Source organism: Nothoprocta perdicaria, unplaced genomic scaffold, assembly GCF_003342845.1.
Source record: "Nothoprocta perdicaria isolate Ctin4 unplaced genomic scaffold, notPer1 scaffold_129, whole genome shotgun sequence".
In the NCBI taxonomy this organism is placed as follows: Eukaryota; Metazoa; Chordata; class Aves; order Tinamiformes; family Tinamidae; genus Nothoprocta; species Nothoprocta perdicaria.
In genome coordinates, this window is record NW_020454416.1 from 473,213 (window position 1) to 500,504 (window position 27,292).

General features: G+C 42.5%; 1 protein-coding gene across 1 annotated transcript in view; it reads left to right on the top strand.

The window, feature by feature from the left end:
* Positions 1-4,068: 4,068 nt before the first annotated feature.
* Positions 4,069-27,292, top strand: part of ZNF106 (zinc finger protein 106) — a 31,947-nt gene continuing 8,723 nt past the window's right edge. The window contains exons 1-12 of the mRNA XM_026033465.1: positions 4,069-4,097; positions 12,236-12,321; positions 13,800-13,861; positions 16,496-16,693; positions 18,907-21,021; positions 21,525-22,146; positions 23,073-23,142; positions 23,946-24,100; positions 24,191-24,251; positions 24,593-24,937; positions 25,782-26,556; positions 26,963-27,018. Coding sequence (XP_025889250.1) covers positions 12,268-12,321; positions 13,800-13,861; positions 16,496-16,693; positions 18,907-21,021; positions 21,525-22,146; positions 23,073-23,142; positions 23,946-24,100; positions 24,191-24,251; positions 24,593-24,937; positions 25,782-26,556; positions 26,963-27,018 — 4,513 coding nt within the window. The 5' untranslated portion in view covers positions 4,069-4,097; positions 12,236-12,267. The remainder of the gene's footprint in view (positions 4,098-12,235; positions 12,322-13,799; positions 13,862-16,495; positions 16,694-18,906; positions 21,022-21,524; positions 22,147-23,072; positions 23,143-23,945; positions 24,101-24,190; positions 24,252-24,592; positions 24,938-25,781; positions 26,557-26,962; positions 27,019-27,292) is intronic.

Below are 27,292 nucleotides of genomic sequence, written 5' to 3' on the forward strand. Positions count from 1 at the left end.
ACACTAGGACACCTACTGTAAAGCAAACATCATTTCATAGAGGCATTCAGGATTAGAACCTTTTTTTTTGAGAACATTTTTGCACCTAGAGCTCGTGTGCATTTCTACCATTTCTCCAAACTAAGACACTTGAAAAGATCTCTAACTTTGCAAAGGAGCAAGAGCATAAAAAGTGACGAGATTTCCTCAACCAGACAGGTCTCTGCATTTGACCAATCTATCACTATGACCACTTGTAGTTCAACAAATTTAGCAAGATTAAGTTCTGCATCTCCAGCTGACATGCAGTAGTTTCATACCTCTGAAACAACTTTCACGCATGTAAAATACTTGTCACATTTGTCATATATGTGAAATTAATTCCTTGTCAACTGGTTACGTTCTTTAACCTAAATCATCCAGATCTCAATGTGTTCCCTCATTCTTCTCCTGCACTGCTAGTCCTCAGCTGAAAATGGAAGCTGAAGCTCATCCTTTTTCAGTTAAAAAACAATCCGTACTTTCATGCCTATTCCATAAATGCATAACAAACAAGAAACTCCCAGTTTTCTTGGAAGGAGGAATTAAAACTAGAAGAGCATAGCATAATATTTTTGGCAATGTAAGGCAACAGCTGTGAGAGCTGGAACAAGGATTAGGTCATGCTGTTTTCAATGCTGGAACCATAAGGTTTAATATTAAGCCCACCTTCCAGAATAATTTCTCTTTCAGAAAAGCTGTTTCCAAGTAGCAAATGATAACTAGCTTAATTACAACCAGGTACTCTATCAAGACTCAATGCTTAAGTCTTCACATTCTTTCCCTCCTCAAAAATCCTTTTTCTTTTTGTAGTCAGGAACTAACACTGCAGAGTTAACTGCAAAATTCAGACACGCAAGCCCCAGTTATTCTTTTTCAAATAGTCATTATTATGCAAAATCTAATCCTTTCTATTCACAGAGCACCATATTTGACTAGCTGCTCATTTCAGATAAATCTGAAAGCAATATTGCATATTTGAGAAAGAAGGGAAAAAAGGCAATCCATTTGTAAATAGACCAGAGTAGTATCTTTAAAAAACAGATTTGGTACCCCACTGTATCTTTCCGTTGATATTTATTACAAGTAACAGAGAAGAAAAATTCATAGAATCACAGAGGTTGGAAGGGACCTCCTGAGATCATGTAGTCCAACCCTCCTGCACACACAGGGTCACCTAGAGCACGGGACACAGGGCTGCGTCCAAGCGGGTTTGGAAGATCTCCAGAGAAGGAGACTCCTCAGCCTCTATGGGCAGCCTGTGCCAGGGCTCTGTCACCATCAATGTTAGGAATTTTTCCTTAAGTTCTTGAGGAACTTCTAGTGCCTCAGTTTGTGGCCATTTCCTCTAGTCCTATCTCTGGCCACCACTGAATAGAGGCCACCCCCGCCTCCTCACTGCCTCCCTTGAGGTATTTATACACACTGATCAGGTCCCCCCTCAGCCTCCTCTTCTCCAGGCTGAACAGGCCCAGCTCCCTCAGCCTTTGCTCATAGGGCAGATGTTCCAGGCCCCTGATCATCCTGGTAGCCCTGCACTGGACTCTCTCCAGCAGCTCCACATCCCCCTCATACTAGGGAGCCCAGAACAGCTTGCAACTTGTACAACATACACACACCCCCAAAACTGAGGAAATTTTCGTGCCTCCTTATGGGCAATCACATTTTAAACAGAGATAGGAAATGCAAGATGACACAATCCAGACACCAGCAGCAGAATGGAAGCCAGGATCTCATGATCTGCAGTTTTAGCCATCAGTGAACTGGTATTGTCTGAGAAGATCATGGACTCTTTCTATTCCTTTACCTGTAAAGGCTGCTATTGCCTTCCCCAGGATAAAGGAAAAAATAATACAACTCTTTCTTAAAACACTACGAAAGTTTATGCATCCCTGTACAGATTAAAACTAGACAGTGCATCAAGTAGGTGACTTGAATTTTTTCTTCGGTCTGTGCTTTTGAGTCTTGTCTCACAAATAGAAGAGCCGCTTTTAAAGAAAGCCTTCCTTAATCAAACAGAAAAATCCTACTTTTGTTCTGCTGGGCTGAAATTTAGCTCCACAAATACAGGCTGGTACAAGGTATCAGCACCAGAGTGGCCTCCCCCGGGCTATTATGTCTACAAGATAAATGAACAAAGCATCTGTGACACTGGGGGAAGGGGCCAGAACCCAAGAACAAGACACCACTCTGCAGCTTCCTGCTTTTTCTTATCAGCTTCCTGAACATGGTGCACTGAGGAGATAACTGGAAGAACAGGCGCTAGCACACCACCTCCCCAACACAGTGTGTCCTGCTCTAGCAGACTGGTCTCAACAAGCAGTTTCTGTTGCTGCAAAGGCCTCGTGGTACCTCCTCCAATTTAGTTACTAGCCAACACAATACGGCCAGCCACTCTTGATCCACACACAGGCAGCAACAGTTGCTATTTCTTCTATCAAATAGAGTGAACAGCAAAAAGTAACATTAATAAAAAACAAGTACATAAACAGCTTGCAGAATAGCGATGCTGAAACAAACAGACTGACCACCAGGCAGTGAAGAATTCATTGTTTAAATCACAGACTGATGCAGGTGGCATCTGGGGAGGCAGTTCCTTTACCCCAAAACCACCCACCTGGACAGCTGCAGCAAAGAATTTGTGTTGTTTTTAATGAAAGCACTTAAGGAAAATCCAGATGCTTAATTCTACATCCTGAGTGTCTGTTGCCTCTTTTAAGGAAGAGAAAAGGAGAAAACTGCTAGGGAGGATCTAGTTGAGTCTTCAAAATTTCCCGACCTCGTTTGTTGAGGAGCCGTGCCCTCTGTTACATGGTCGTGTTAAACAGCAATCTCCCTGAGACAAGCCCTCAAAAGAGGGAAGTGAGCAACAAAGCTGACTATTCTTCGGCAGTTCCCTAGCAGCACTGAGGGTTTCAAGACCCGCAGTTAAAGGAACCGGAGAAGACCAAGGCATCTCCAATGCTTTTCTTTGCACTTACCGGAGGAGCACTTGACCACCAGCACCCAGAGGCACAAGACCACCCTAAGAGCCTAAAAACAGCAGTCCCAGGAGGGGCTTCCCTCGTAACGCGCACGTAGCCCAGCGGCAGCGCCGGGAGCCGCCCGGGCGCGGGCGCAGCCCCAGGCCCGGCGACACCGGCGCGCTCCGGGACGGCCACGACCTACGCCAGGAAGGGACCCGAACGCCCTGGAACCCCTCAGTGCCGCGACAACCCGCCGCCGCCCACGCACCTGCAGCCGCCGCCGCCGCGCCAGGGCCAGGCCGCGCTGCCGCCGCCGCCGCCGCTTTAACGGCCCAGGGCCCGCCCGGCCCCGCAGCGCCGCGCCCGCCCCCGGAAGGGGAAGCTGGCTCCGCCCGGGCGACGCGGCACCGCGCGCCGCACCCAGCATGGCGCGGGGGAAGTGTCGCCGCCTGACGGTGTGGGTACACCCAACATGGCGCCTGCCGTGCGGCGCTCCCGCGCATGCGCGGGTCCATTGGGTCGGTGGTTATAAAGCCGGAAAGTACAAGAGCTCGTGCTTTGTGGAGCTGGATCAAGCTGTCTTTCCGTATATATTTTCCTCCTTAGCTGGAAATAGGCACCGCGGCTTGTTCTGCCTTCTTGGACTCGTAGAGATAGGCTCCCTCCCTTGGCTTTCTTTCTACTTTTCTTTTTTCTTTCCACTTTGTCAGTTGCAGCTTTTCTGAGCGGCATGTCTATGTCACCGTGCTGACGTGCCACAAAACGACTGTTATTATTACTGCTAACTCGCTGTCCCAGGCAGACACGTGTGCTGGGCCACTCCCGCGCTGAAATAACTCGCTCGCTTCTGCACCCCGTCCCACGTCGCAGAACTACACCTCCCAGCGGGCAGCGCGGCGAGGCGGGCTCGCTCCCGTCATGCAGCGCGGCGGCTGGCCTGTGAGCCGATTGGCTGCCGCGCGGGACGCCCCGCCCCGCCGTGCGCCGCGGGTCTCTGCGGGGTCGGCGCGGCAGTGGCGGGAGCGGCGGCCTCGGAGCGGGCGGCGGGGCCTGCGGGCAGCGGCCGCCGGGGGATGGGTCGGCGGGTCGCTGCCCGGGCTGGGGCTGCGAGGCGTGAGTAGCGGCGCGGGGCCGAGCGGGGCGGCGGGGTCCCCGGGGTGCGGGGTCGGGCCGGGTCCGGGCTCGGGCTCGCTCTGTGGCGCGGGGCCCAGCGGGGCCTGCAGGGCGGGCAGGCCTTGCCCTTCTGGGGCCGCTCCGCGCGCCCGTCCGGGGCTGCGGCGCAGCGCTGGGCCCAGGGCCGCCCGCCTCAAGCTGCAGCTCGTGCCCTGGGCAGAGCGCGCGCGCCGGGCGATAGGAGCTTCCCTGGGAAGCTCTCCTTAGGTTTGCAGGATGGATGAGCTCTGCGTGGGGAGCAGGGCACCGGGGAGCCCTAGTTTGTCCCCAGCGAGAGTTCCCGGGGTTACCACCGCAGAGCAGCTCTGCCTCTGTCGCTGCCCTTCCTTCCTCTGCTGCCTCTCGCAGTCGAACCCCAGTTACCGTGCTGAGGTAACCGATTGCCTTGCAGAACTGGCAGATCCCATCCTAAAAACACTTAAGCCTCCTAACACCTCCTTTAATATTTACTTGAAACTTTATAACTTTCTCCATAGTAGTTCTGCACTATTTAGGCTGAATATTGCAGGTCACTAGGGCCAATGTAATGTGACTTGTTAATTGATTTTCTTTAGAAAATATTCTGCCATCCTGACCTGAAAGCAGACCGTCTTTTCTATTAAAGGCAGCTGCCTTCACTGGCTTCAGCTTAACTGGCAGGAAGAGCAGGAGGCAGCTGTGTTCACTTCGCCACATTTGTGACAGTGCTGACTGACTTTACATATGAAGGTTGTTAAATAGGTGCTGAATTCTAGCACTTTCCCTTCAGAACAAATAACTGATTTTAGCCAAACTACGTTAGCCTGTTACCTGTTTCTCTGTCACCAAAGCTTAGGCACCTGCTAGCTCATTTGTCCAAAGGGTTATGTGTTTGAAGAGGTGGCAACAAAATGCATATTAATTACGTGCAAGGTTCTGGTACTCAGTGGAAAGAACAATAACAATCACTAGCTTATGTTAATTGATGTTAAAATTTCTAGATGACTTCATCAAACATCTAGGTAAAAATAAGCATTTTTTGTCTTCTCCTTTGAACTTTCACCTTATCTTGTAAAGATAAAATTTATAAGGTATTTGGAATCAAGTGCAAATTGATAAAATTCTTTTTAACAGCTAGAAGTAGTCCTCTGTGAATACTGCCACCAGATGGTGTTRTGGTGTCATAAGATGTGAGATCTTACATTACTCAAGCTGATTATAGGAAAAAATAGAGGATATTATGCATTATATTATAAATTCTTCCTTTCATAAAAATGAAAGGGGCAAATTTCCTTTATAAGAGATTGTTTTTCCTCATCTAGTTGTCGTAGGCTGGTTGTGATGTCAGTTTGGTGGAGTCGGCAATAAGCAGGCCTGGGAGCAGGTCCCTATATTATAGAGGCATGGGCATTCAGAAAGGACCCTGTTGCCTCGTTGTTAATGATCAGTGTTAATGATCCTTAATTTACCTTTGACAGGAAAACTATATATTTACAGGTAACCTGACTTGATTTGAGAACCTCAAATCACTCTTCAGTGTTTCTTACTCCTCTGTAGTGACTGCATAAATAGAATAAGCCTGACTCTCTTATGTGCTCTGTAGTGACCATGTAGGCACTTCTCTGGGAGTGTGAATTATCTTGCCAAGACCAGGTACCTAATTCCGTAGTATCGTGATAGGCTGCATGGATACAGGAGCCTGTTTTGATTTGATTTCTAAGTCCCTGTTCCTTAGCTCCCAGTTTGTAAGAAAGACACACTATGCTTGCCTGAGAGTGGTGTCAGGGCAATAAATACACTAGGAAGAAGGAAGAAAGAAAGATAGAGCCACGTGTTGCAGAAATAACTGTAAAACTAAGTGTCTGGTATTTCTGTTATTCTTATGAGGGTTTGTTGGTTGAAGATCAAGATGGGAATTTAAGAGTGTTGTAGGCAACTTTGAAAGTGGAGCAGGGATTTTAGTAGGTTTGGAAAATGTGATGTGTGAGTAGACCTCTGATGAAACAGAGTTTGCCTAAGTCTGCCAAAGAACTGTGAATATGAGGGAAAACAAAAGTTGTTGTAGTTTAAATTTTAGATGCTTTAAAATCACAAATTACAGCAGTGATGCTGAGCATCTTCCTGTTATTATTAAGACAATTTACATTCCTGAATCTGAATCCTTCAATATTTAAGAAGCTATTCAAATTAAGATAGCCCTAAGATATTGTTTGCTTTCATTATGGAGAAACCTTTGAGTTAATTTTTCAGCAAGATAAGCTTAGGTTGGGTGCAAGGAAAGCACTTCTAAAGATAGTTGAGTTCTAAGAGAGGTTTTGTTAGGGCGCTTGAGCTGCCTTTCTTTGGGAACATCTGTAATCTATTCATGTTGATCCCGGAACGGTCTTGACACTCTTCCTGCTGTCCTAGCATCAGGGTAGTCTTCTGAGCCCTTTCTGATCCGGTGTGTTTGTAGTGAGATCCCCTTAGGTAGATGGATGGTTTGGAAAGCATTTTCATGAAATATTAAGTAAACTTATTCTAAATAATCAATAGGTTAAAGTGTTTTGCTTGTTTGTTTTCAAGTCTCTTTTTGAACTTAATGCTTTTTGAACTTTATGATATCTTCTTGCTATTGCAATAAGATGATAATGGACTGAATGTGTAGACTGACCTACTGATGTTGCTTTTCTAGAACCAAGAACAAGCTGCTACAGTACTGGAGAAAAACAAAGTTAACGTTGCATGTATACAGGAAGGCTAAAAAGATAAAGTCTGTCTGTAACTTAATGTGTATGCACCCTTTTGGTTTATCTGAAGTTAGAGTAGATATCAGTGAAAGCTCTGTGCCCATGCCAGGTGTTTCTCTGCATGTGCTCATCTGTTTGTGTAGGTATTTCTTTACAGTCCCCCTTGTGCCATGGGATAACATAGAAACGCTTCCTGCTAGGTGGTGTCTAGGCAATTTAGCGAGTGAACTTTATTACTTTTAACAGGAACGTAAAGAACTTTGATCTTGGAATAACTGTTCTCCCCTCCTTGGCTGAGTGTCAAAATAGGGCTCAGTTGTCCCAACACCAGCTATACAGCTGTCAGTGTTTCCAATACCAGCTAAACTGGTGGGGTCCCCGGTGTGCTCTGACTGCTCTCCATGGCCCTCAGTCTGCTGGGAGGGCAAGTCAGCACTAGGAAAGCAGGAAGGAATCAGAATCGAACCCAAAGTCTTGCATCTTGCGGCAGCGTTCTCACTGCTGTAGCGCAGTTCCCTTTGCCCTGCGCACAAGAAGGTGTGATCACAACCCTTGTGCAGTTGGGCAGTGCAGTACTGCACAGTTAGTGCTGCAGTCGGGCAGCTGCAGTGCGGCCTTACTGTGCTAAGGCAGATTAAGGCTGCCAGCTGTGACTTAAGAAGAGGTCAGTGCTGCCGTGTCTGGCTGCTGGCCAGCGTAGTCTGCACAGGTCAGCGTCTCAGCAGGAAGGCCAGGGGCCTCCCACACGTACCCACAGGTAACACAAAGGCAATTGGTGAGAGCTGCCTTCTGCCAAGGTGATGCAGAGCACATTCAAGTGCCTCCTTGGCAAAGAGGCTGAAAGGAAAGGTAGTTTTTGAATGTTGTGCCTCATTTGAATGTGTTCTGCTCAGGGTGATGAAATTTGAGTGCATGCATCCATATTTATTCTTCTGATGAATTATTTTTGTACAGAGCTTTGATGTTTGGATCAGCATATAATATACGGAAATTATTTTATACCTATGCATTTTTTTAACCTCTACCTCTACTACCAAGCTTTAATAAAATGTTATTTGGTTCGACCCCTGTATTGCTTTGTAGCATTCTTTTGGTGTTACAGGACATTGTATAAAACTTTCCAAGGCCTATACCATGTCCTCTAGATTCTCCTATGAAAAGGTCAGCAAAGTGACAATCAAACTAAATAATAATCAAACTAAATGCAGTCTAACCTAGCCACAGCTGTTGAAGTGTTTTACAGGGCCTATGCAGTTCTTCATCCTTAATTCCTCAGAGCAAGATACATCTCTGCAGGTCAAAATGACCCTGTCTACACCCCATCCTTTGTTACAGCCAGCTAAAGATTTCACAAATGCCCATTGAGGTGTTTCTTTTTCCCCCTATGCAGTCTTCTCCTTCGCCATTTCTGCAGCAAATGTATTACTCTTATTTGGGGTGCAGCTCAAGTAGGATATTTGTGATCAGCTGCTGCAGCAGAGAAGTCCTGGAGGCCAAGGGCCTTGGGGCCCTTGAGACACGGCCTTGAGAGGCCAAGGAGAGCGGCGCTGTCGGACACTGCGCCTTGATGGGGCTCTGGCTCCCGTCCTGTCGAGCGTGAGGTATCCGGGCTATCTGTGGGGCCCTGCAGCTTTTGGGCAGCCCTTTAGGCAGACCAGAGCTGATGATCTCTTGGAGGCCTCCTGAGGATTTCCAGGCAGCTGGAATGCTGGGCTGTCCGCCCTGCTCCGTCGCACTTGTGGCTTTATATAGTCAGGGTGCTCAGCCATTGATCTGGAGCAGATTTAGCCTTGACCCACATTTTTAATGTATGTTATCCGGTAAGGCTGAATAGCTGCGGACAAATGAATGTTGCAGCAGGAAGCAGGCTCATGCCTTATTTTCTTTGTAGACTATTTCTGTTTGTGGGAAGTCTTCTCTGAACTCTCTTTAATGTACTTGCTTTAGTTAATTCAATCTGTATGGTGTTTCCAAGCCCTGAGCAGATGCAGGCTGTGGGCAACTTGTGCTTGCCTTGCATATCTGTAGAATTACATCTGTGCCCTGTAAAATCAGACAGACAAAAAATCCCCTATGGATCAGTAATTTTCTGTCAAGATAGAAAGTTGGTCTTAACATTGTGTTTATTTTGAAGGCTTTACGTTTTACTCTTGAAGTATGTATGCCTTCAACAGGGAGGTCATGTCTTTTTGACCAGAGTTTCGACTTGTAGTCTCATTATGCCTCTCTTTTTTACCAGTTCTTTTTCCCTTTAGCATCCTGTAAGAGGTGATTTTCCATATAGAATTTATGTAGACATATAGCAAACTGAAGGTTTCAAAAGCACAAACTGTTAAACCTGCTAAAACCCTGAAGGTTGTTTGATTTTTAAATTGTTGGATTATCTTCTTAAGAACTTGGATATGCCTGCATTTCTGCAGAGAAAACTCTTTTTCTGAAGTTTCTTTGAAAAAACTTTCATGGTTAAACTGACCAATGTCATTTTACCCTATTGATAAAATGCCTTTGCTGAGCAAATGGCTCTAAAGCTGTTTAGTTCCTGCTACTGTTGCATAGGTAATGAAGGAATGTTTTGTATTTACAGTGTTCTTTCCTGAAAGTACTTCCTAAAAGTGAGCCTTAGGATGTCACAGCAAGACCTGGGAGAAAAACTGGGAAGGGAAGTGATTTCACATGGTGTAGGCAGAAAGTCGGAAGGTGACCTGGAGATAGAGCAATGGGTCTGTCTTCTCACAGTCCCTGTAGCATCTGCTAGATCTCTATATCTGAGTTCTTGTCTCCAAGAGCTTCTCCTTTTGGAGATGGAAGTTTCGCTTTCCATAGTGACATCCAATAGTGTTTGAATTCCATTAGTATTTTTAGTACTCTGCCATACGTAATACCCAATTGATTGGGCAGTTAGCCTTAAACTCTTCCTGTAATAGCCTATGGCTACTATATGTTTTAATTAGCCCAAACAGGTGTGTTGTTAGCTTTGCTTGAGAAAGCTCTTTGATGTTGTGTGGAAGTGATGCCAGCCATCCACCATATTAACTGACTTGTTTGTCCTGATTTAAGTCCCACGTTGAGGTTTTACCCTTGTGTAGGATGAATTCCATAAATACCTGGGTAATTTTAAGCAAGATCCTGAACACGTGCAGGATGTTATTCCATTAATCTACAAGGTAGTGCTGGTGAGGAATACCAGGGGAGTGGGACACCTTTTAGAGCAAAAGGAAGCTCTCTGAAAGGGGTGCAAGGATTAGCACCCTTGCTTTTCAAGGGTAACTTCATGTTAATGGCATTAAAATAGCTTTCCTATACTGACCAGGGACCCCAAAATTTGTCACTTGGCTATAATTGTGCACAATTCTTTTATCTGCTGTAGCTGCACCTGTGTATAAGAAAATAGTTCCCGTTTAAACCTTCTTCAGCTGCTGTCTCAGCTTAAATATGTTTAAAAACAAGTCAAACTCTATATATATGGTTTTAAACAGTTGCAAAATGGTTTGTTCTAAAACTTTGTATTTCTGTGTTCTAACCTGCCATGAAGGCAGGTACTTTGAAACATATATAACTGATATCATATGTGTTACATATGTGCCCTGTATGATCTAGGCAAATGCAAAACTCAGAATAGTTCTGAATTTGAGGATTCTGAATAATCTTGCACCTTTGTCAAATAAATAGCTATTACCTATTCTTCAAGAGCATCAGATGCCCATGCGATAAAGTTGACAAATGCATATTTAAACACTGTTTAAACGAAGTATTTCACCCAGGGATGCTGACGAGGTGATATCAGGAATCCTTTCTATTACTGAATCTCCTGGTGTGTTGTAGTTCAATTCTTTGGCTTCCAGTTCTTTTGCAAAGAGAACGTCCTTCTCTGTTATCTGAAGCTTAAAGGGCAGTTACCACTCTCAGGTGCTTTCTGTTTATGCTGAGCTAGTGTTGGGGGGTGTATGTGTATATAAACTGTAAGTGCACGTGCAAATCTGGAGGAAATTAGTTATTTGTCAGATCCTTATTCCTGAATTAGAGCAGGTGTGATTTTGCTAGCATTTTCCCCTTGTTTGCAGTTGCCACTGAAGCCCAGATCTGTTTTAGCTCAGTGTAATCTGAATTTGGTTAAAAAATCCAGTTCCTGTTTAAATCTTACCTCAAAACTTCTGTACTGGATTCTGAGGTTTTAGTGCCCCAGATCCAAAAGGTTTATAGTAAATAATTAACATTAACTTTACAGGGTGGACTGGGGAAGTGACCTGTTGAAGAAGGTTCCTACAGGTTAAGTTTCATGGTATGAGCTAAACAGGCCCCGAGGTCAGTTGCTGCAAGACAGCAGAGCCTGGAAGGAGCCCTCCTCCTGCGAGGAGATGTAAAAATGCCCAGTGGTAGTAAAAGGTGCTTGTCTGTTGTCAAAATAGCTCAAAATGACTCAAAAATAGCTATAATGCTTAATCATTAAGTGGTTTAGTGTCCTTCAAGAAAAGGGTAACCTTTTGTTTTTGGTTATGTAGATATGTGTTATAGAATTGACTGTTACTTGCCTCCCTGATAAATTTAATCATGTTTCTTAAGAGCTATACACTATGGTAAAATCCATCATGTGTAATCTGACCTGCAGTTGCTTTAATTTGCGTGTATGCAACTCTTAGGTTGTTCTGTGTTTAATATTACATTCTGGTGCAAAATTCTGAATAATCTTGTAACTCTGGGGCTGCCTGGTCAAATGGGGAGATTTTACTAATGATTCCAGAACATCAGGTGTCCATGTGATAAAGTTAGAAAAAATACATTAAAATGCTGCCTGAATAAGTATTCTGCTGTATGTGTGTGTGTGTATATATATATATATATATATATAGTTCTTAGGTCAGTGAGAAAAATATTGAGTTCTAAATGATTTTAGGTTTCATTTTACAGAGAATAAACACACTTGCAAACCTTGAATACTGTCCGTCTTTGCTGTCTGAGTTACCTTTGTTTTCTTTGGGCCGTAAGAGTCTCTCTCCCTCCCTGGACTGCTTTGTGTACCAAAGGATTGTAGCTTGTCCCACTTGGCTTCCTCAATTTCTTATCTCTCTGGTCAACCTAGTTGAAAAGGTTTTTGTTAATCTGATTGAATTGCTGGCTGCTTGCTTCTAGAATAAGCATGCTATTGTGGAAGACGAGGAAAAATCTAAAGGGAAACAATGTTTTATACCTTTTAAGACTGTTTTATCTTTTGATCAGTTAAGACTGACTGACTGTTTAAGACTGTTATCTTTTGATGAACGTTGACCATGTGCGAGGGCACTTAAGAAACTCAGCAGAGGGGTATTCAGGAATACCAGTAATAATTTTCTTACTGAAAATAGAAAAATACTGGGGGGGGAAAATCCTGATTTTTTTTTTAATTATTATTTGCAGGTATGGGATAAAATCTTTCCAGAGTATTAAGCATGGTTCGAGAACGAAAATGCATATTGTGTCATATTGTATACAACTCAAAAAAGGTAAATAATAAATGGTTTATATCTTGCATCAGTAAATAATTATATATAAAATGTGTGTGAGAAATATTTCCAGATAAAGAAAAAAATGTGGAAAGTAGATTTTATTCCTGCACCAGGAATGTGTTGGTCTAGATCTACTGCAAATCAAATAGTATAGTTACATATGCTTTAGAGTATCTTCCTTGAAATAGGCTATATGGTATTCTTGATTCTGCAAATTAAAAATAGTGAGGGGTGGGGAGGTCAGTGGGGAGTATCATATAAAGATAATAAAATGAAAAGCTCACAAACCATTCAGCTGTGAATTGTGCTAAGAATGCTGTGTGATATACTTATCATTTCTTTTCCTTTTTAACTTTTGTCTATTTCCATATGGAAGGAGCATGTGAAGTGATCCAGAACAGCTTGTATTTTCATTAACTTCTTGATTATCTATTCATTTGTCTATATGTATCTCCTGTTCTTTTATGGAATCATTCAAACCCTGCAATAAAAGTTTTTTTAAAAATGAAATGTTTATATATTGCTTAGCAACATGATTTGTGGCTGTGCTCTAAGTGCCAATGTGTTAATTCACATAACTCTTGGAAGTTGGAAGTGTTGCTTTCCCTTGCAGATGAAAATTCAAGGCCTGGGGCAGATGGTGATTAATACCTGTTCTTGGAAGACTTCCAAATATTTCGGTTCAGCTGGAAGAGAAAAATGAAATCTGCTGAACTACTTTCTATCCCTGAGTTATGAGTAATCCTTCTCTTCCAGCAGCTCTTTCATTCACAATGAATTATACTACTACTCATACTGTAGTATGGCTAGTGTAGGCTCAAGGTTGCTCTGAACATCAAAATGCGTTGTTAGTACATCTTAGTTTCCAAAACATATCACAGAATGGTTGAGGTTGGAAGGGACCTCGAGAGATGATCTACTCCAACCCCGCTGCTGCAGCAGGGACACCCAGAGCACGGCACACGGGGTAGCATCCAGGTGGGTTTGGAAGATCTCCAGAGAAGGAGACTCCACAACCAACAGAGTAAAGTACTATGTGATAATGACATTACAGCTGGGTCGTAATGTAAATTCAGGGATACTGTGCACATTGCACAGAAAGAAATGTGGTGTTGTAATACTCTGATGCTTGAGAATGATCAGCTTCCTAACAAAAATCACAACTGACAACCATTTATCAAAAAACAGAACAATAAACTTGCTACAAACACTTCTGTTTGTCTCCTGGGATTCTGCTCACTCTGGTTTGAATTTTAATGACTGCCTTATGTCCTTTCTCAGGAAAGGTGACATTATATGACTTCTTGACAGTGCTTTCACTTGTGCTTCCATGGGCAAAGAAACGGAAAAGATGCTCACTGCAGCTCTGCGGGCGCTGATCACACTTTCCTGCAGTACAGAATAGTTCTCAACACTGAGTTTTTCATTTTGTTTTGTCATGACCAAGTCTACTTTTTTTCTCCCTCTTCTTGAAGGAGATGGCAGAACACATGAGAAGCATGCTTCACCACAGAGAGCTTGAAAACCTTAAGGGAAGGTATGAGAAAAGTCTTGCATCCTTCCTCTCTGTGCACCTTTTATCACTCCTTTTTTTTTTTATGTGGTTTTTTTTTGTCACACACTGGGGAACCTCATGTCCTATTTCCCATGACTGTTGAATTCCATGTAATTACTTTTATATTTCACACTTACTTGCATGCCTTATGATAAAGCTGGCAATGACTAGGTTCTCTGTGTAAGATTCAAGAGACTTGCTAACTGAAACAAATGCAGATGTGGGGAAAAACTCTCGGGTGTTAGGAGCATTCTGAAAATGTGCCTGGGGTCAAATGTGTTGTACTACACAAAATATCTTGTCTGCTGCACTATTGAGAGTGAAAAGACATTTGTTCTATTACTGAACAGCTGGGAAGCGGTTGCTCAGAAACCAAAATGTCATCACTAGAAGTTTATGTAGTGCTGCTGGTCAGCTAACTTCTGGAGCAGTTCTATTCTGGACTTCCTTCTGACACCAATTCTGAGACTAGGGTGGGTATAGACACTGAAAATGGTGAAGGTACCGGCGTAGTTTCACATATTTTGGCATTTTATTCATAACTTTTAAAGTCAATCTTTTCTAATTCATGACTTTCATCCAGGTAAAATTAACTTCAGATCTTATGTATTATGTCCCCATGTGGTCGGACACTTTTTGGTTTTCTGTTTCCATATTTTTGAAACTAAAGTTTCTTCAGTATTTCCTATTCTGATGTTAAGGTAATTGCCTTTGTTACTTCTTGCAAAACTCCTCCGTGGAAGATGTCTGTTTTATTGCCATCTTGGTTCTCAAAGTGAACATGAAAAAGACTCTCTACTTCTTAGCATGCCTAACAACCTAGTGGTCTTCCCTCCTTTCTCCTTCCTGTCATTTCAATTTAGGAGATGTGTTTTAGGAGTTTTTTGGGGAGAGAGGAAAAAAAAGTAGTGAAGCACAAGCAGCAGTCTTATGAGAGTGGTTAAACTGTGTGAAGGGAACTTCACTGGAGTATATTACACTGGAGTGGATTACAGTGCAGCATTTTCCAGCTGCAGATTTAACATCCAACTAGAAGTTGTTCTCAGACTTCCTGCAGGGAACAGGTGAAGGAGGCAAACACACATTGGCTCTCACTTTTATTTTTTTTAAACTTAATTTAGCAGTCTCAAGGGCTAGAAAAAAATACTGGAACTTCTTAAGGCTGCTTTCTCCTCTTGAAATCTTGTTCCATGAGACATATGTCAATTGGACAATACAACAGTTAGATGTCAGGTATTATGCTGTTTGATGGTTTGTTCTTAATTAAAACTGAAAATGAAACAATCTCAAGTATATACCCAGAAAATAGTGCTCTTGGAGGTTTCTATATTGAAAGTAATTTTGTCCTGTATTTCAAACTGTTTTTGGCCTTATTGAACAGAGAAGACTGTAGCATCTCAGAGGCGATGAAGCCCCAGCCTCATAGATGGGAGGATGCACAAGCATGAGGGTGCTCAGTACTGGCTGGTATGCGGCTTGGTAGAGGAAATTGGGAAGGAAATCAAAATTCCCATAAATGTAACCATCCACTCTCCCACCCAATTAATCTTTGTAATTGAAGGAGCTGTTAACATGACAAAACTGATGTTGGTTCTTCAGATTCTTGCAGTTTAGCAGAAGGATGGAGAGTTACAATCACTCTCCCCGTAAGTCTTTTCCAGTCCTTTATCCAAGTATTCTATCAGGAATTAGTTAGGCTGATGTATGAAGAGGAAAAAAAATTAAAAAAGCATAATCTATGAATTTATTTAAAAGAAAGCCTCATCTGGCTGTGATTTCCTTAACATTGGAGTATCTAAAGGATTTGTCAGAGGAACAAATGAAATATTATGGAGAGTTTTTTGTTTTTTTTTTAAAAAAAGTAACATCTTTAGCCCAGTATCCACTGAAACATGAGTAAAGCCATTTGTCTGCCACAGCTGTCAACTTGTTGCAGCTGAAATCATTTTTGTGTTTTTTAAGATAAGTCTTCTAAAGTAGCAAGCAGAGCTCATGTGCGTTTGAACCAAATAAAGTACCGTGAACTGAAGACACCCTCGTGTCGCTCGCTGTGCTGTGGAGTCTTTGCATTCCAGGCAGCAGTCTCAGCTGTCCCGGTTTAGGTCATGTTGTAGCAGGATTGGCTGCGTCCCCATTCTGCCTCCTCCCCTTTCTAAATTTCACCGGGGCAAGGCTTGAGGCAATGATTAAATGTAGAAGCTGTCACCAGGCTTCCTCAGTGCAGCTGGCACCATGGATGGGCTTCGGAGCAGCTCCTGCTAGCTCTGCAAGCCTTCCACCCTGCCTCCTCGCTCACTATGTTTCCTCTGAAAAGATTTTGAGTACAACAATTCAAGAAGATTTTCTCATACCACTTCATACCGCTTTATTACCAAGTCTTTTTACCTCTTGATTGTTGGAAAAAAATCTTTAAAAGCTGACCATCAGAAAACTAGACCTTGAAAGAAAAAGCCAGAAAATCGAATTAACTTAAATATACCGAGCAAAACTTAGGTGCCTGGCACATAAGCCATTGGCTAAAGAGACGGGCACCTTCAGAGGAAACAAAGCAAGACCAGAGTGACCTGCCATGCCTGTTGGCAGAATTGACAGCCCACCCTCTGCCTCTTTCCCTAGGGACAGCAACCATGAGTGCCAGGTGTGCAGGGTGACACTGGTGGGCTTGTCAGCATATGCCAAGCACATCTCCAGCCAGCTGCACAAAGACAATGTTGATGCCCATGATAGAAAAGAGGAAGAGAAAGAAGAGACAGAGGAAGAATACCTTGACAAAGAACTCATTCAGCTCATCAAGCAAAGGAAGGAACGGAACCGGTGAGTTTTCCTTTTTCCTCTTGGATGTGGCATGTAGAATTGCTTTCAACACAGTCGCTGCTAAGGCTTTGGTGCTTTTGAAATGTCAGCTGGGTGCAGCCAAAGTCTTTATCGTGGGAACAGTCCAAGAACTGTGTGGAGGTTGTAATTTTCAAATGTAAATATGATGCTGCTAAAAGTTCTTGTTCTGCTGACCTGCTAAATGTAGGGAGGTGAAGTCAATTATTTTCCATTATACATAAAAGCAGATACGTTGTGGTGTTAAAGTCCCTAACATAGAATCCCTATATTTTTATTTTCATATTTGATACTACCTTTTTTTTTTTTTTTTTTTTTTAACTGAAATGTTTAATAAATGTGACAGCAGTGGTAGCGTCGAGAGCAGGTTTTGCTGTATGAAGGAGGTTAGACACCATTGCGGAATACACTTTATGTTACAAAGCTCTGGTTTATAATCTTTAAAATGGATTGAATTGTTCTTTTAATGACTTAAATAGTATAGCACTTAAATACTATAATTAATTATTGAGTGAAATTTCCTATTTGTTTCTTATTGCTTACCATTAGCTAAATATAACTCCGGTGGCTCACTGTGAAGTACAGTGCTGCAGAGAGTAACCAGTATAGCCTTTTATTTTGCGTGTGACCCCACAAGTGTGCATTGCTAATGTCATGTTCTGATTGGGACTATATTGTTTAAAAAGATCAATGGTATGCTAATACCATTAATTAAATGGGCGTATGATTTTTGATTTTTGGCTCTTGCTTCCTGGGCCTGGAAATTCCGTTTACTGTCTCAAAATGCACAATTTGCTGTTTGTTTTTGAAACTTTTCTGTCATACTCAGATATTGTTGTACTGTGTAGTAGGTATATTTTGATATTGGTGAATGTAAATAGTAGTAATGTCACTTCTGTTGCTTCTGTTCAGTAAAGGCGTAATGCTATCTGCAATACTGGTATTTTCAGGTAGCTGAAGACTTATAAAATCTCACTCTGTTGGATACAGTTTTGGGAAAAAAAGAATAAGTTAAATTACTGATACAGCAAAATTGTTTCCATTAGATCATAATCTACTTGAGTTGGTTCTTAGATCTAATGGTGTCACTTAGGCAATAGCAGTAATAGTTTGCACATCTTTTAGCAGAACTGGATTGTGCTGAAAACTCACAATATGAAGGGTGATGAATTTACCTTAAAGTAAATGAATTTCATTTTACCTTAAGGTCATTTGTTTTAAGAGCAGAAGGAGCATCATGAAAGTTTTCTGTCTTGCTTGCCCAGGGACCCAAAGTGAATGTATTTCTGTAAGGTCAGAAAAGCAGCAGTTCTGTAATCATTTTTTTGTTTTGTTTCATTTAAAATAAAACCTTTTTGTGAAAACTCCTCTTCTGATAGAATAAATACTTAGAACATTCAAACTGACCCTGGGAATAGCTGCTGGCAGTAAGGTAGCATTTATCTTTAAATGTACATGTGATAGATTTACCGCGTGTTCATGACAGGCTGCCAAGCACAAGCATTATCCCAAAGGGCAATACGCAGAGGGGTTCTGGGACACTCGTAGGGACGAATCACTGTGCACTGTGTCACTTGGTTAAGACAAAATACTTTTCTGTCTGAGGCACACCTTCCTCTGTCAAGGTTTTAGACATGCGTCTTAATTTCAGCCTTTTAAACTGAGACATGATACCATTATTTTCTCCAGCAGTTAGAATAACTGTTCTTTTCAGTCGAAATTTCCCTTTTTTAATATCACTTCATCCTAGTAATGCTGTCTATCACAAGCAGAACAGTCTTCAGTTTACTTTTTAGTGTAACCTTGCGTAATTTTTTCTTCTATTTTGCAAGATCTACTGAAAACACAAAAAGATTGTACGACAGAAAAGTTTCCTTTTTTTCTTGTCACTTGTTAATCCAACAACTAGTAAATAGAAAGGCATATTCTTTTTTGAATCAAAAGTCAAAATATTTAAGAATTATTCTGTTGAAGTGTCCCTGCACCAAGTCAGTTACCTTTGGAAAAGCAATTTTGCAATATCCGATTTAAGTAAAGGTACAGCACTAGCTTTGAAGATCAAACATTGCAGAAGCTGAGGAGTAGAACAGCTAAATAAGCGGCTTCCTTTTCATATAAAGTCTTCTCACATAAAATGCTGCTCGATCTCAAAGGGAATAGAGTGAAAATTCAAGTTTCTTCAAATTGTTTTGTAGGCAAGCAGAACCATGCTGTGCAAACCCAGAGTTAGAGTGTGACGACAGGAGATCGCAGAGAAGGCGAGAAGAGCGAGCTGCTTACAAAGAAAGAGAAGCTTATGATCAGTCATCATGGCATCATCATAACCCATCACAGAGGGACTGGAAATGGGAAAAGGATGATTACATCAGTCCTAGGCAAGGCAAATTTTCACACTCTTCGAGGAACCTTAATATAAACAGACATCCAGGTGGCCCGAGAGGACGCTCTGGATGGCACCAGAATATTTCAGGAAACCCTTCAAATCGGCATAACTATGGGAATTCTGGAAATGCTTGGCACCCGAGTGGGCGAGGAGGAGGAACATCAAACTGGCATCATGGCACCAGAGGGAGAAATCCTACCTGGCACTCAGAAGGAGCAGGTAATTTTTCTAGCTGGAATTCTAAGAGTTACAGAGGAAACTGGAAATCTCATGGTGCACATGGCTGGAATTTTGGAAACTCAGGAGATGGATATTCATTAGATCCAGTTAATTATAATAAGGAAAGATATACGTGGCAGTGGCAGGAGAAGGGCAACATTGATACTGCGCCATACAGAGATCGAAATAAAAAGCATGAGTCACTTGATTTTACTAGTGATAAACTTCCTTTTGAGGGAGCACTGGATTTTGGTACTTCTAAACAACCAGAAACCAAAACTTCGAGAACCAGTGGAAAAAGTGGCAGTCCTTCCAGAGAGAAAACGTATCGCTGGACTCCCTACCCATCTCAGAAGGCTGCAGAGCAGCAGTCATGGTCTGAAGATAACGTTTCTAAAACTCCAGAGAAAAAAGATTCTGCATTTATGCCTCCTACTGATTCACCAAGGAAAGTAAAAGCATGTGAAACCAATGCAGGCCTCCCAAAACTTAAAAAATGGGAAGCACCTTCTCATTCTAAAGTAACCTCAGATTACCTTGATTCTTACAAGGTAAAGACAGACTATTCTAGTGGTGAAAAGCCTGACAAAGGTGATGGCAGAAGGAGTAAGATGCCATCTCTGAAATCCCCTCTCCTGAATATCACAGACATTAAGTCTTCTCCCCAAAAGCAGGACACAGAGAATCTCTTAAAAAATGTCAAGCTTTTGTTATCCTCAACTAGTGGTGAACAGCAAAATCATTTGAACACACTGAACTTGGAAACTAAGACTTTCTCCTCTTATGCATCAAAGCCTCAGAGCACGTGTGCAGATGACTTGCAAGGCAGCACAGAGGTGCCTGGCAGCAGCCCTGGAGAACCTATTAACAACCTTGGTGAAACACAGCAAAAAAGTGAAAAACTGCAATCCAGCCACTCCTCACAAAATCCGCATTTAGATCCTTCCAAGGATACAAGCAACCAGAATATGGAAGAAATGGGGAAAGGCTCTCCCGAGAGCAAGTTCAGACTGGATTCATTAGAGGATGTGAGTGATGATGAACTAGCAGAGAGTGAAAAATCTGAAGCAAGAGTTGAAAAGCTGAGTTCTTTCAGAGTTGAAAAGCAGAGTTCTTCCATCAGTTCTTGCTTACCCTGTGACGTTCCAGATACTAAACCTGCTGCATCGGAAAGGGAAGATGATGAAAAACCTGCTACTTCAGCTATTACTTCTGCTGATCAAAAGGAGTCTGCGTTTCAGATGGAATCCACATCATCTCCATCAAACAATCAGGACCCCTTGCAGGCAGAGGTAAAAAACACCCAGGAAGGAGAAGGTGATGAGGAGTATGTGAAGTCAAGCGACCATTTTGAAATGGAAGGTTTTGAAAATCCTTCAGACCAGGAGCTACAGAAGGGAGGAAGCCAGTCCTGTGGCCTCCTTCCTGATTTAAGCAAACTTGGTCTCCCCGCCTCTCTGCAAAGGGACCTGACACGACATATCAGTCTGAAGAGCAAAGCTGGGACGCATCTTCCAGAGCCCAACCTCAACAACGCGCGTCGGATTCGGAATGTTAGTGGCCATCGGAGAAGCGACACTGAGAAAGAGTCGGGGCTTAAGCCCACCCTCAGGCAGATCCTTAGTGCTTCCCGGAGAAATGTAAACTGGGATCAAGTCATCCAGCAGGTAACCAAGAAGAAACAGGAACTTGGCAAAGGTTTACCAAGGTTGGTAGCTTTCAAGTCTAAATATGCCTCTGGGGGCCGGGGGGGAAAGGGGCTTGCCCCAAACCTTAGGCGAATCCCGGAATCCTGTAGTTAAGACTGAAGAGTAAGTTTTGCTGTCCCACCATCTTTTGCATATAAAGATAATTCTAGTCTGTTAGATTTCTTGCTGCTGCAGATGTCTGTCCACGGGTAAGCAACTGCAGCCAGCAGCTGGAGAGGTCACTTTGCTGCTGCTCAGAAAAGGAGCTAGTTTTTATCAGTTCATAATGTTTGCTTAATGTCTAAATACAGGTATTAACATATTTGCATTTCAAGAGTTAGCAAGTAGAAGAATGCAAAAAAAAACGTTCCATTCTCAGACCAGAAGGAAAGCAGCAGAGTGCTAGTGCTAAATCTCCAGATTTAGCAGTAATATTAATCCGAGTAGATAGGAGAAATCTTTTTTTCTAGATTTACCTGACCTGTTACATGTGGATGAATTTTTCCTTTTTCTCTTGCTAAAGGTTTGGCATAGAAATGGTGCCTCTTGTTCAAAATGAGCAGGAGGGTCTGGAACTTGGCGAAGAGTCGGATCTGTCTGCTCTGGAAGGATTCCAGTGGGAAGGGGTTTCCTTAGCAGTGCCTGGGTCAGCGAGAAAACGCAGCTTTTCTGAGAGCAGCGTGATTGTGGACCGAAATCCTTCTGCTTATAGCATCTTCGGTGACCAAGCCAAAGCAAAAGAAAGTGAGCAAAGGCAAACTAGTTCCCCCAGCAACTCCCATCACTTAACCTCTGGCTGTGAAGCAAGTGCTGACGCTGAGAGGGACTTTAAACGTGAGACGTCTTCTCTTCCTTTGCTGCCATTTATGCCTGAAAACACTGAAACTGGTGGAGAGCACCTGCAGGCATCCTCTGGGGACACAGGCCTCGCAAAGCAAGATCAGGAGAGCCCAGATAAGAGAGCACCTCTCACTGAAAAACAGAATGTACTGGAAAACTCTGGAGAAGAAAATACTGTGGCTTCAAGTGGTGCCTTGGCTCTCGCAGCATCTAATAACATAGATGCAGCTACAGACAGTAGCTGCACATCTGGTACAGAGCAGAATGACAGCCAGGGAATTGGAAAGAAACGAAGAGCAACAGGGGTAAGCGTGCAATTCTGTGCAGTTCTTGGATGCTAAAAATGTAGTATGTTTCTGCTGTCAATGGTCACTCAATTTTGGAGTGATCTCTACAAGCAGGACTCTTTCAGTGTGATTATCCTGTATGTATGTCTACCCTCAAAGTGGCTTGTTTGACTTAATTTTGTTTAAGAATGTTTTTCATATCTGCCTTTGTAGTGCACAAATTCTGTTTAACCTTTCTTTGTGAAACAGAATTTGCAAATGCTTGGTAATTCTTTTTTTTTTTGGTGACTGACATATCATGCTGGTAAACAAGAGCTATGGATTACTTACACAGTATTTTCATGGTATAGCGAAGATCCTGTTATTTCGAAGCTTAAATTAAAATTAGATTTTAGTGATTTTTTTTTGTTTGTTAGGTATTCCTGGTTTTACAGTCGAGCATGGAAAAATAACTGTTATTGCAAAATGATATATTTAAAATAAGGTAGAAAAAGAATAAAGATAATAGTATGTTTTATCTGTCCTGTCTCGGACTTACCCAAAGAAAAGAAATATATTCTCTGATCAAAATTAGCTAAATAATTTAGTTAAATCTAGAAATGAATATTTTTTTCTCACTGATTTCATACTGTAGAACAGCAGCTAACAAATATGAAGCAGAAATTTTAAACGAAGTACTTGAGTCTTCCACACCTGAGCATATAGAAGACTGCTGAGCATATAGAAGTATTTTGTCTTAACATTTATCTTTCTGAGCTGAAAACATAGACCTCATTTTGTTGCCTTTCTTTAAAGGAGAAGGGGAAGGAACAGCTATAGGAGAATGAATTGAGCATTCTTCTCTGTGGGTTCAAGTAATGCTTTTTGTAAAGACAGATGTTTCACTTCTCAATTTAGACAAAAATGATCTTGTAACTTTTGTTAATAAAGGATTTTACTTGTAGGAGGGATCCTCTCCTGAAATACCCAGTCTAGAAAGAAAGAATAAAAGGAGAAAAATTAAAGGTAAAAAAGGTGAGTAATCAGCACATATATGCACCTGTGCACTTGATGTAGATGTTATAAATACCTAGTAATTCTGATTTGGTGAAAACAGGAATTCCTTGATTTTAACAAGTTTAACAGTCTTTTCAGATTCCTTATTACTATCTGTGACTTGCTCAGAGCTCTCTTACTTACAGGCATCCAAGATGAACCTCAGCTTAATAAAGTTATATTAGTGCCTTCCTCTTCTATCATCATAACAGGCTGTCTTCTGAAGAATCCCATCTTAATCTATATAAGACTTTTTTCTCTTTTCTGCCTTTTTTTTTTTTTTTGTGACTTGTGGTTTTTGCCATTCAGAGAAGGGGGGAAAATGAAAAAGAGTAATTTGTTGTCTACCCAACAGAATTTTAAAAAGTGAGACTCTAGTCTAATTCAGCCACAGCTCTCCCTTTTGCCCTCTGGATAGTCCCACCTGGAAACCTCTACTGGAGTCTCATCACAGTTTAGGCTGTGCTCTGATTCCGATTTCTACAGCAGTACTTTTTGGAAAAAGAATATGGAGAGACTCATTCCTACCTTTTATCTGAGAAAACCATTATCTGAGGATTAAGCAGGTCTTTCTCAAAGATGCCTAACACTTCCACATTACCACAGATGAGAATTAATCATCTGTGTTTTATTTGGGGCCCAGGAGGCAATTCCAGATATTTCCTTTCCCGCTCTCAGAGGATGCTTGCTCAGGTTTACATGTTCCTGCCTTGGGAGGTGCTGGCATCACTGAGCTGCCCTCAGGTGTGGGGCAGAGCAGTCACATTCCGCTTCTTTTCCAGAGCGCTCCCAGGTGGACCAGTTGTTGGCCATCTCTCTGAGGGAGGAGGAGTTGAGCAAGTCCCTGCACAGCGTGGACAGCAGCCTCTTGCAGGCCAGGGCTACCCTGCAGGCAGCTTATGTTGAAGTTCAACGGTTCCTTGTGTTAAAGCAGCAGGTAACTCTGGGCTTTAGAGATGGTCCGAGTTAGAAGTTAGCACCATTAGGAATTGCCTTAGAACTGATTTAAACCACTGCTGTGTTACAGATCACCATGGAAATGAGTGCGCTAAGAAGTCAGAGAATCCAGGTCTTGCAGGGGCTACAAGGTATGAGATGCCATGCAGCTGCAGCAGGTGAATGCCGCCTCTTGTCACTTGTAAAAAAACGCTTATAACTCGAATTTGCTCTTTCAAAACGTGGAAGAAAATTGGAGGGTTGCCGAATGCAAGTCAGTCTTGCTCGGGGTAGGGATAGAGGGATGATCCAGCTGCTTCCTTGCGCCATCTGGTGGGCGGTGGGATTTGGGTTTGAGTTCTTTTTTTTTTCCAAATTTTTCTCTTCCTTGTCTGTGTGCACCGAGAGTGAGTTCTCGGCACCACTAAACATTACTTCAAAGTTTTGTAAAATAGAAACATATGTTTATTTTCCTCTCCTCTTTTGCCACTAGAAACACTTGACCCTTCTGAACAGTTGGAGCAACTTCCCGGCAGCAACTCTGCTGAAAGAAGAAATAGCAAATCTCAGATGGGAACTGAGTTAACTCCTGCAGGCTCCTTTCTGCCCCCTTTGGACACTTTGTCTCCTTCTGTACCTCCACTGGCAGCCTCTGTCCATGTAAATTCATCATTGCCATTCCAGTCTTCTGCTAGCATCACACCCACCACTCCTCCCGACTCCTCCATACAAGTTAAACGAGAGCCCATGTCTCCAAAAGTTTCAGAAGAAAATGTGAATTCTGTGCTCCAGACTTCTTCATGTGTTTCACAAGCAGAAATGCTGGAGCAGAAGGATGGTGTGTTTGGTTTCTGTTTGCTTTAAAAAAGCTAGCTTTAAGGAAATATTTGAAATATTGCTAGTTTGTCATTTGAGTTATGGAATTTCGCCTGATACATGCAACAAACTTGAAACATTCTTGTGGAGGCTGTAACTGCTGCAATTGCAACTTCTAGAGTATGGGAAACACAGCTGTGGTTGCTGCCTGTCTCAGTTGTGAGCTGGGATCCCTTTGTTCACATTAACTTCAAATTAAAATGAAACAGGCGGCCACCACAGGCTAACTTGCTCTGATGGCTTGGGGTGCTGCCACTCCCAGGGAAGAGGAACAATTGGAATGAGAATTGTGTGCTTCATCTGCACTTAGGTCTGGGCAACATAGTAGAAATAGCTAATGTAGATGGGTTAAGCACAAGGTCTTCAAATTATGGCAGTGAGCAGCTGAGGCTTTGGTCCTGCATTTGGTTCCTACCAGTCTCCTACTGTAATGGTGACTTTTGGAAAGGGGGCACACTGCAAATGGAAGTAGCTTCTTAAGCCCACACTATTGGATTTATCAGAGGTTTTCTGTCAGAGCTTTAAAAGCATATGGTCAGACTGCAGCTTGAAGTATGTGCCCTTTTTTTTTTTTCTTTTTGGTTACACAGATAAACTTTTTCTGCCCCTGCTCCCTTTTTTCTAATAGGCTGAATAGCTGACTGAAATAGCAGAGGATCCATATGTGCATGTAAGCATCCAACATACAAAAATACATTTTTTGCATCTATATTTGAGTATAAACAAAAAAAGACAAGGAAAACATTTTTCTGTGTAAATATTAATTGCTGTACAGAATGATTGTAACATTAGTCTCTCTTCTTCAGAAGAGATCAGCCAGAAAACTCCAGTGTACCCAATCATCTCTGCAACTGTATCCCTGTCGGAGCTGCCAGGCTGTTTCCAACACGCTAATCAAGATGCTCGCAAGGCTGCTGTGGAGAGAGGAAAGGCAGGACGCCCCGAGAACTCTTCCTCTCCGTCTGGTTTCTGCAGGAGAGAAGGAATTCAAACAGTGCCTGAGAGCTTTTTAGCAGAGCAGTGTATCACTTCTCTGCCAAATCATTCAGCCCTTCTAGAAATGCCAGTAGGTAAAAACCCCAAGCTGACAGCAGAGCTCTGTGAACAACAGACAGCAACCACTCTGACACCAGCAGAAAAGGGGAACAGGAGAAGGAGAAAGTTAAGGAAGAAGAAAACCCTGAGGGCAGCTCATGTGCCAGAGAACAGTGATACAGAACAGGATGTAATCGACTCTAAGCCCGTCAGGAAAGTCAAGAGTGGAAAGGTCCCTAAAGGGGACAAGGTTACTACGTCCACTCCTCCAAGACAGGAGGATGGGGGGCCTGCACAGACAGCAAGAAGCAAGGATGAGAACGACAGTGATTCTTCTTTGGAACTGGTGGAACTTGCAACCCCTCAGTGTGAGGTGCTTGACGTTGGTTCATCCGTGTCAGGAGATGAGAAACCAGACAGCCCATCTAAGAGGGGTTCACGCAGCTCCGTTGACCAGGCAGTCCTAGAGGCCTCTTGCTCTGGTTATGATGAAGTGAGCTCGACCAGTGAGATTGGCACAAATTACAGGGATGATGTGAAAAAAAGGTGAGATTACAGTAGATCTTACAAATATTGATTATTGCTTTTACTTTTGAAAGATGATTCCTGCTCCCAGCTATTCAGAAAGCTTTACGGTGTCTGTAACTGGTTATTCCATTCAGAAATTTTAGCAGTGAGGTAAGGGATGGGGGTTGGTGGCAAAGGGCAGTGTCCTTCTACCTATCATAAATTGATTTTGTTTCTTTGAACTAATAAACAAATGTATATTATTGCCTACTAATTTCTATAATGTTTAGAAGAAGGGCCTCTTCCATGGAAACTTAATTTTTGAGTTTATCTGTCACAGACAATATTCTACGTAATGCCTAGTCATATTCAGGTGCATTGCTTACATCACTACTCTGAGTGTGCCTGCAATGTCCAATCATTACTTTTTATTTTTGTGTTACAGTGTGGCTGAGACACAGACTTCCATATCATCACTAAGAGGCTCAAAGAACTCCTCAGGTATATCATTTTAAGCTATATATATACTTTTTTTTTTTTTTTCTCTGCTTCAAGTGCACATGGTATCCTGCAGGAATTTGAATTAGGTAAAAATCAAGCTACTTCTAGAGGAATTTTGTCCTAAAGATAAAAATCTGCACTAAAAATTAGGTAGAAAATCATACGTGCTCCTCACTTAGCATAGTGAGGATGTTTTGACTCCTCAGCAACACCCATCCCCTATCCCTATTTCTGTTCCACAGACTCCTGTTAGTGTGTGGGATAAAACAACAAA